Source organism: Nicotiana sylvestris, chromosome 2 (genome assembly GCF_000393655.2).
Source record: "Nicotiana sylvestris chromosome 2, ASM39365v2, whole genome shotgun sequence".
NCBI lineage: Eukaryota > Viridiplantae > Streptophyta > Magnoliopsida > Solanales > Solanaceae > Nicotiana > Nicotiana sylvestris.
The window spans coordinates 188877111-188888067 of record NC_091058.1 but is presented as its reverse complement, the minus strand read 5'-3'; the positions used below and the strand labels follow the sequence as shown (position 1 = coordinate 188888067).

At 35.6% G+C, this 10957-nt stretch overlaps 1 protein-coding gene across 1 annotated transcript; it reads right to left on the bottom strand.

The window, feature by feature from the left end:
* Positions 1–1109: 1109 nt before the first annotated feature.
* On the bottom strand, positions 1110–1955 carry LOC104214570 (uncharacterized). The gene has a single exon (XM_009764258.1). The coding sequence runs from the start codon at positions 1953–1955 to the stop codon at positions 1110–1112; it is 846 nt and encodes a 281-aa protein (XP_009762560.1).
* Positions 1956–10957: the final 9002 nt, after the last annotated feature.

Genomic DNA, 10957 nt, shown 5'->3' with positions numbered 1-10957 from the left:
GCTATGTTAGTCTGGATATTGTCAGACGGTTATAGTAGATGCTCATGACTAGTGACACCCCAATGTCGAGCTTTCTTTTCCGCACTTTTGTTTTTGATCTACACTCCTTATGGAGTTTCTATATTAAATAGCTTTGGAAATTATCTTGAAAATGAAAATATCGTTTTGTTTTGCTAATGTGTCCGCTTGCCTAGTACCACGATAGGCGCCATCACGACAGGGTTAGTTTTGGGTCGTGACAAATACTCACTAATATTAAAAGCATGGAGGACCTTAGTGAAAAATCGTTTGTCTTTTTTATCTTTTAAAAATAAATTGTATACATTGAACAAATTAGTCATTTAATTATTTTCCTAATTAACAAAATTTTTGACTATCAACCTTTTTCTTATTTGAATTATGTAAGAACTCGTTTAGTTTTTATTTATTTCATATATTTCGTGCTCAATTAAATCTCATCGTCATCAAGTTATGATGTTGAGGAAATTTAACAATTTTTAAAAAAAATTGTATAAATTTTTAATTCTGTTAGGATGATCAATAAATTGACAAGCTTCTTAGGGATTTTAAAAGACTATATCTTTCTTCTATCAACCTCAGACTCTTCCTCTGCTTTGACAATAATTCATTAATAATTCCTCCGATGAAACCAGAAGGTTAATAACAGACTTCTTTTTCAAGAATTTCAGGAATGTCTACACAAAAACATTTAAAAATAGAAACAAGTCCTAAACTTTCATGAGAATACTTGAATACTCCTCCAGTCTATAATATTTGTATTTTAAGATTTTTTGACACGTTAAAAAAAATACATCTATATCTTTAATCATAGGAGTATTTTTCTAAACTATCATTTATCTCATCTTAAACATCTCACTTAATTAACAATCAACTAATGAAACATTAAGGATATTTTTTGGAAAAAATAAGAAGAAACGTCAATATGTTGTACCATGCAGTAAATATGAAGAAACAAGTGCCAATGATGGGAGTAGAAAATTTTAATTTTTGAAACACTTATCACAAAGTATAGAGTAGTTCTATAGATAGTGATACAATATCTTTAATCTATAGTTTTGCATCATATTCGTTGACCGTAGTAATGAATTCTAATAAAATTTATCAAGGTGATCTCTACGTTCATACTTTCGTGCCCAAACATGTTTACCATTTACCCTAAACTTAGCAATGGAACCTCTGCTCAAAATCCGATCAATGATTGAAACATCACGCACTACCATTCGAGCATACAAAGAATGATCTGATGAAGAAGCCGATGGCACCATATGAACGTGCTCGACGCAATCAATCCCATAGTAAGAATTAAAGAGTTCCCTCACTTCTGCTTCAGTAACAGGAAATCCCCTTGAAAATGTTAAAAACATAGTCCTATCGTCAACTGGTGCATCAATCTTTACGGACCAACCCCATAATCCTCTGCTTTGAATAATTGAATCTAGCGATCTTGGCACCACTGTTATTGCACCAAATGTTGGATGAGGAAATCCAGGGATAGGAATGATATGTTGTCCAGGCAAGATATGTTGCAAGATGTCAGCAAATATTATAGCACAGACCTTGTTCAAGAATGTCTTGATTCCACTTATCATAGTAAACCTCTGTTGGTAAAATGTTGTGAATGAAACTGTTCTCTTCAATATTATAGCAGTAAAAGGCATGTCCCCTGCATCATTAGGCCCCAGGGGTACCTTCGATTCGAGCCATTTTAAACATGTAGCACCTTCTTCAGCCAAATTATTAGCAATTTCATCAGGTAACTTCACCATTTTCTCTATTATGCTTGGATAATGTACATCTTCTAACCATAGCCACATAGCCATGATCAAAAGGGACTCTCCTGGATCGCGAGACAGGCACACGACAAGCCGAGTGAAGACTTCTCTATCAATTTTGTGGAACAAATGAAGGTCGTCAAGTGTAATCTCTGATGACATTGTTGAAAAAAGCAGGAAAATATAAAATCTTGTCTCTATATTCCTAGGTGGATACAAGATCCTTATATATGACATTGGTATTCAATGAGTTCCTATCTACAGACCTTTCAGTTCCATCTGTAGAGCCAAAAAGAATTTCAAGAATCCAAGCCTTGGAAGAATAAAATTTTCTTTCCCACAATCATGTATTTCTTGAGGATCATTAAAGAGATTAGTTTACCACGTACAAGCACAAGGATAAAGCAGTTTAGATTAACTAGATCTAGTCTAAATTTATTAATGATCACACTGAACTTACAATACGAAGAATGTCATTGACCAAAAAACTGTTGGGGTTTAGCATCCTATCATTTAGTTTTTGCGGACATAATTAATTGAAGTAATGGTTTGGGAAAGACTGAGGATGGAGTTCAAACGAAATATCACATCCTTGACAAAGTGATCTGCCAAAGTCCCGAGGTTATTTATATTAGTAGTGTATTAAAGGCTTTGGGGATTCGCCCTGGGCGTAATTGTCACGATTCGGAATTTCCAATCTCGAGTCCGTAATGGCGCCTAACATCTACTTGCTTGAATGAACATTGTATTAATATAAATAACATGGTACGAAACTACTCCCAGAAATCCGGAGTCAAAAGTACATGAGTATATAGAATACTACAAACATGATCTGAAGTAAAACATAATACTGTCTGAAACTGAAATAACAACAAAACATGATAGAAGGGGACTTCAGAGACTGCGAATGCCAGCAGCTCTACCTCAAGTCACATGTAGCTGTCAAATCAGAGCAGTCTTCGCTACGCGCCGCTAGAACCAACACCAATATCTACACACAAAGTGCAGAAGTGTAGCATGAGTACAACCGACCCCATGTATTATGTACGTGCCGAGCCTAACCTCAACAAAGTAGTGACGACGCTATGACAAGTCACTCACAATGAACTAGTACGAAATAATAATAATAATAATAATAATAATAATAATAATAATAATAATAATAATAATAATAATAATAATAATAATAATAATAATAGAAAACAGGAACAGAAATAAAGAAGTAAACTCATATAACTGGACATGAATGTCAACTACCAGAGGGCCCTAGAATAATAAAATCTCAAACTCGTATCACAATATCAAGAATAAATTCTACAGCCACCACACAACTACAACATATCAAATTCGTTGCGGCGTCCAACCCGATCCAAATTTTAACACAATATCTTTCTCAACGTACAATTCATTTTCAATATCATATCATATGATTTCTTATTCCGTTGCGATGTACAACCCGATCCCCCAATATCAAATTATTTCAGTATCGTTGTAGCAAGCAACCCAATCCCGCAATATCAATTTATCAACATAAATAACCCAACACCACTATTCACAAAATATCAACATAACATCGAATGGAATGAGCGAAACAATATGAAACTATCAGTACAAACGAAGATTGGTCAATACTTCGAAATCCTCAAACCTTGGCAAAGCATTAATAAAAATAGCTAATGGCCCACGTAATTGAAAAAAATATAATGGAGTGCATCAAGTAATATAAGAAAAATAAAATCAAGTAAAACATGTGACAATGAGAATATACAATTAGGACAAGTAGGAACATGTAGTAGGTAGATATTGGGTAAGAAATGAACAAATCAAGCAAATAACAATTGAATAACAATTAACAAGTAAAGCATAGATGTCAAGTAAGAACATCTAACAATTAGAACATATAACACGAGATTACATGGAATAAATGATGACATAGAAATAAATAGCCCAATCCCCCATGTTAAATCCCATGACGGTGCATATACACTCGTCACTTTGTATATGCGTCGTTTCCCCACATAATTCACATAGCAAATAGTTCAACAAGTCCTAATTCCCTCAAGTCAAGGTTAGACACAATACTTACCTCACTCCACAACCAAGTCAATCAACCAACCAACCACGACATTGACTTTTGAATAAGCCTCCAAAACAGCCAAAAACCAATTATCGATTAAACAATTCAAAATAAGCTTTAGAAACTACTCACAAAGAAAAAAAGTTCAATCTTTGACGAAATTGAAAAAATTAACAAAAGTCAACCCCGGGCCCCTTTGGTCAAAATTCGAGATTTGGACCAAAATGCGATTACCCATTTATCCTCGAGCCCGGTAATGTGATTTATTTTAAATACAACCTCAATTTGAGGTCTAAATCTCAATTTTATAAAATTCTCAAATTCTACCCAAATCCTTAATTTCTATCATGGAAATCCTAGACTTGATGTTAAAAACTCATGAAAAGTAATGGGGATTGAAAAAAAAAATGGATTAAAGTTGCTAATCAATGAATTTAGGAAGAAGAAATTCGTGAAAAATCGCCTCTAGAGTGTTTTGAGAAATAGTGTAAAATAAGCCAAGTCCTGTTTTTCTCTCTTTTACCTAGCTACAAGTGTCGCATTTGCGTACTCTGGTTCGAGGGTTTGCAAATTCGACTCCCGCAAATGCAAACAGTTGTTCGCTAAAGCAAACTATCCAACAGTCCCCAGGTGTTGCATTTGCAGCATAAAATAGCGCATTTGCGATGAAGCCCAAATCACAAAAGCGAGATAGAGGTCGCATTTGCGGAAACTGTCCAACCTAGCTTCTAGTCGCATTAGCGGCCTATCCATTGCAAAAATGGACCACCCACCTCCCATTTGCGACAGGGATTATAGTCCCCTACCCAAATGTCGCATTTGCGAGTCCGACTTCGCAAAAGTGGGACTGGCAATTGCGAAACCTGCAAACCTGAAACACCATCTAACACACCACCAATCCAAAACCTTCTGAATCACATCTGAAAGCTCCCCTGATCCCCTCGGACTCCAGACCAAATATACACACAAGTCTAAAAAAATCATACGAACTTGCTCACGCGATCAAAACACCAAAATAAAATCTAGAACCACGAATCGTACATCAAAAGGCATGAAATTCAAAAGAAAACTCAAGAACCTCTAGAATCACAACCAAGCATCCGAATCCTATCACACCAACTCGGAATTGCACCAAATTTTGTAAACAAGTTTCAAATATTAAAACGGACTTATTCCAAGTTCCAAAATAAATATCCAACCCCGATAACTATAAAGTCAACATACGGTCAAACCTAGGGAATTTTCAAATATTCAAATTGCTAACTTTCGGTAAAATAAGTCAAATCAACCTAGGGACCTCCGAATTTAATTTCGGACATACGACCACATCCAAAATCACAATACGAACCTACTGGAATCGTCAAAACATAGATCTAGGGTTGTTTACCCAAAATATTTATCACTGTCAACTCTAGCCTCTTTTTTAGTCAAAATTTTTATTTTCTCCTAAATTTCACATAAACGTATTTTGAAAAGCGATACGAACCATGCACATAAACCAAGAAATATTAAATGAAGCTACTGAAGGTCTCAGAATACAAAAGTAAAGGCTAGTACTCAAAATGACCTATCGGGTCGTAACAGTAGCACTTACAAAATGCCTTGAGGCACGCATGTGGGGTTTAGTTTTGTAGTGCATAAGCGCCCAGCAGTGTCTAAGAACATCTAACGCTCAACTCTTAGTATGTGCTCTAAATATTTTATGCAAATCATACATTAAATTTTCTAATTAGCCCTGTGGACTGTCAAAACTTTTAGCACATGCGTGCTAAAAGTTCTACTCATCTATAGACATATGAAAATTGAGAGTAACTAAAATAATGATTCATAGTATTGCATATTTTATGATTGAGAATATCATGAGGTTGAACATCATTTAAATATTTCTTCTGCAAAAAAAAACAAAAAAAAAACTGAAGTTTATATGTGTGTTACTCGTGTTCATGTGAAAACAATTTTGTTATGTGAAAGCAATTTTATATTTATTCATAAAAGATTTTAGGAAGGAAGCAATTTTGTCTTTATTTTGTTACTTGAAAGAATTTAGTACTGATAAAATTTATTGATTACTTATTTTTAGGAAGGTAAAATGTGTAATTTGACCATTGTTTTTACCTGTATAACCATGCTATAAAATATCTATGAGTTTAAAATTTTCTAGAACTATTAATGTATTCTTCATATTTTTAGGTATCGGATGATACTTATGCAGCCAAGTCTACAGCAGAAGAACTCGAGCATGGCATCATGTTCACCGAGTTCCTGGGAAAGAAGTTATATCTAGTTATGAGGCTGAGTCTTGAACTCAAAGTCAAAATAATTGAATTCCTTAAGGCTAACTTTGATTGCTTTGCATGGTCACATTTGGACATGAAAGGTATATTACTCGAGGTTACAACTTATAAACCAAGCCTTGTAACGACCCGACCGGTCATTTTGTATATTGTATTCGTGTTGCCCGATTTATTGCCTCTTTTATATTCATTTGTGATTATATGACTTTTCCGGTGGTTGGATTGGTTTCGGGAAAGTTTCTAGTGAATTGGGACACTTAGTCCCAAGGTTGGAAGCTTAAGTTGAAAGAGTTAACCAGAGTTTGACTTGTATGCCGACGACTCCGAAATAGAGTTTTGATGGTTTCAATAGCTTTGTATAGTAATTTTGGATAGAGGCATATGTCTGGATATTGATTCGAAGATCTGTAGGTTGATTTGGTGCTTTTTCGTGAAAGTTAGAAAGTTGAAGATTTGGAAGGTTGAGATGTTGATCGAGAGTTAACTTTATCGATATCGGATTCGAATTTTAGTTCGGGGAGTTGTAATAGGTCCGTTATGTCATTTGGGACTTGCATGAAAAATTTAAGGTCATTCGGAGTTGTTTATGCTTGATCAGTGCAAGATTTGAATTTGAAAATGTTCGTTAGCTCTTTAGGCTTGAATTGAGGTGTGATTCGTAGTTTTGATGTTGTTTTAAGTGATTTGAGACCTAGAGTAGGTTCGTATTATATTTTGGGATTGGTTAGTGTGTTTGGACGGGCTCCCGAGGGCCTCGGGCATGTTTCTGATGGGCTACAGACCATTCCATCATGTTTTTGGACTACTGATGTTCTTAGGTCAGGTTTCCTTCTTCGCGTTCGTGATATGGTGGTCGCATTCGTGAAGGGTTAAAGGGTTTGGGAAATCGCCATTCTTCAGGTTCACGATCGAGCTCTACGTTCGCGAAGCATCCGAGTGCTGGGAGGATCTTAGCCTACGCGTTCGCGAGGACCAAGCCGCATTCGCAAAGGCTTAGATGTTTTCTTCATTGCATTCGCGATATGGAGAACGCGAAGGCCTTTTTCTAGGAAGAATATTTTTTGGCTTCGCGAATGCGATGAGGGTCTCGCGTCAGAGATGAGTATGCCTGGGCAGATCTATCTAGTACTCTATTTTGAGGGTTTGAGTTATTATATCACATTTTGAGTTAGAGAGCTAGGTTTTGGGCGATTTGGGTCGGGATAAGTGTTTTTGACTCGTATTTGTCCATTTTTCATGATTCCATCTTTATTTTTATCATTTAGTTGGTGATTTGAATTGAAAAAACTGAGGATTTTTGTAAAAACTTTTCTAAAACATTAATTGATGATTTGAGGGCCGATTTGAGGTCGGAATTGGATGATTTTGGTATGGTTGGACTCATATCAAAATGGATGTTCGAAATTTGTGAGTTTTGTTGGGTTACGAGGTACGAGCCCGGTATTGACTTTTTAGATGACTTTTTGATTTTCATTAAAGATCTAATCTTTATTATTCAGGATTGCTTCCTATGGTTTTATTTATGATATTAACTTATTTTGGATATATTAGAGCCATTCGGAGTTGGATTTGCACGAGAAGTGATTGTTAGTGGATTGATTTAGCTTGTTTGAGGTAAGTGTCTTGCTTAACTTTGTGTGGGGGAACTACCCCGTAGGATTTGGTTAAATTATATTATTTTAATTATGTGGAAGGCGTGTACACGAGGTGACAAACATGTACACGGCCTTATATGTGAAAATTGACCAGTTGTAACTCTTAGGTTACTTGTATGTATTTATTTAAAGTTGTCACTTATTATATCTTTTATTGTTGATTTCATTCTTATATGATTTAATTGTAGTTGTTATTACATGTTCTATCTTCCATGTTAACTCTTATATGCCTTAATTATAGTTGTTATTATATGTTCTATCTTCACTTGTCAAGTTTTCTCTTATATGTCTTAATTGAAGTTGTTAACACATGTTCTACCTTTCATTGTCGAGTTTGCTCTTATATGCATTTAATTGAGGTTGTTGTACATGTCATACCTTTCATTGTTAAGATTATTCTTATACATTTATTTGAAGTTGTAGTTAGTGAGAGCTATTAACATGTTCCAATTGAAGTTGTTGTTTTATGGGATATCCTTTATTGTTGAATTGTTTCCCGATTTATTTTGGAATGTTATTGAGATTCTTATGCACATTGTGGTTGAGCCGTGGGCTATGTTTTATGGTTGCATTGGTATTGTTGATTTTAGTAATGTTGTGGCATATTGGCATGTGTGGTGCGAGTTGATTGTTGTGTTATGATATGGATTCACATGTGGTGGTAAAGGGTAGTGTATTGATGCGCATGCGGCTAGATAAGGTGGGATTTCTGCGTGTTTTAATTGTATGGGAAATTATTTGAAGTCGTGCTGCGAGATAAGGGGGCTAAAGCGCGTGAAGCTATTTAAGAAAAAATATTTTTAAAATAAATGCAAGGCTCACGCGGCAATATAAGGAATATTGTGATTGTGACTTCTGAAATATAAATATGAGGTGTGGTACCTCAGTGTATTTTTGTTGCACATTCTATGTTGGAACGACTTGTTGAATTGAATGATTATTTTTTTATTTTGGTTCATTTCACTTGTATTTTAACTGTATTTGATCGTTTGTTATTTTTATCATATGATCATTCTTTGTTGTCATTCATTGCTTTTACTCCCATTGTTAGCCTTATATTATTATTACTCTTTGTTGTCATTTGTTGCTTTTATTTCTCGTTGTTGGATTATATCATATTTTGCATAGGTTTTCTGTGTCTAGTAGGTGTCTTGATCTGACTTCGTCACTACTCTACCGAGGTTAGGCTTGATACTTACTAGGTATTGTTGGTGTATATTTATACTGTGCTTCTGTGCGTTTTTGTGAAGATTCAGGTACTTATGCCCGTGTCGGTCGCTAGTGAGTTGATTCAGATATGGCGGAGACTTCAAGATATACCTGTTTGACGCCCACATGCCTCAGATTCACCTTCTAGTGATATTATGCTACTGTTTATTTTGCTTCCGAATAGTATTGTATTATAGTTTCTTAGTGTATTGTAATATAGCTTATGACTCTGTACCACCGAGTTTGGGATTGTATAGTTGTTACTCTGTTTTAGTTTTTATTATGTTATTTGATGGGTTTTCAATGGATTTGCCTTATGTTCTGATGATCTAACAAACTTACTGTCAAGGACCAGATAGGGAACCTAACACACTTGGGCTACATTGCAAGTTAACGGATTCTAGCTAAATGTGAATTGCTATAGCTTCAGGAGATAGAGAACCAAATAAGGACCTGATACCTTTGTGGTTCCCTCATAGCAGTACGAGGTCAATTGGACACAGCTGGAAGCGACGTGACTGCCTGCACTGTTTCTACCTGCACTGCACTGTTTCTAGTGGTCACTTGTTCTTTGACCAACTAAAGTGCTTACATCATTCAAGTGATGTCATCAAGGTGTATTAACAAGGAGTTTATATCAAAACATCACTTGAACACTTGAAAATTCATTCAAGCCTTCTGCAAAATAGTGAACTTCATTTTCAAGAGCTTGAAGAACAAAGTTAAATGTTACTACGGACCAGTTCCTAAATCTAGTATTTTGTTGTCCTTAGTTGAGTTGTAACTTTGTGATTGTTCTTATTGTAACTCCTAAATTGCTTAGCTAGAAGCGTTGATTAGGAACCCTCTTATAAAAACCATAAACTCTCTGAGTTTTTGTTGTGACTAGTATTAGTCATAAGTTAAAGTCTTTGTAACTAAAGAGTGACAAAGTGGCTTGTGTAAGAGTATCACAGGTTAGTTGAGTTGAAGTCTTTGTAATGGAGTCATTACAAAGTGACTTGTAATAGGTGTTTACAAGTTAGTGAAGTTAAAAGCCTACAAGTCTAGGTCGTGGTTTTTGTCTCCTTGAGTTGGGATTTTTCCACGTAAAAATCCCGTATCTTTTTTACTTACTGTGTCATTAGCATTCTCAGTAAAACTCATAGAGGACCAGGTACTCTACTATTTGGTGGACTCATATAAACTAACAATTGGTATCAGAGCAGGTTCCTCCTATCAGGCTAACACCTAGGAAGGATCCTTATGGCTGCTCCACCAAATTTTGAAGAAGGTCAATTTACATACAGACCACCCAGGTTCAATGGACAATACTATAGGTGGTGGAAGACAAGAATGCACGATTTTATCATGGCTGAGGATTCTGAGTAATAGGATGTCATATGTGACGGCCCTTACGTCCCAACAAAGGTACTTGAAGAACTTCCATTCCTAATGCCAAAAAACAGAAAAGAATACACCGATGTAGACAGGAAAGCTGTGGAGAAGAATTTTCGTGCCAAGAAGATTTTGGTTTGTGGAATAGGACCTGATGAATACAATAGAATCTCTGTTTGTGACACTGCTAAGGAGTTATGGGAAGCTTTGCAAATAGCTCATGAGGGAATCACCAAAGTAAAACAATCTAAGATCGATATGCTCACTACCGAGTATGAACTCTTCAGGATAAAGGACGATGAATCTATTCAAGATATGTGTCACACCTCCTTTTTACCTACACCCCGGAAGGGTATAAGAGGGAGTTTTTTCCAATTTAAGTGACAATCGAAATGGGATTATTTATTAAAATCAGAGTCGCCACTTGGAATAATTTATGGTGTTCCAAGTCACCAGTTTAAAGTCCTAAATCGAGGAAAGATTGACTCTGTTATACAGTTTGCGAACACAGAAGTCCGGGTAAGGAATTTTGTTAACCCGTGAGAAGGTGTT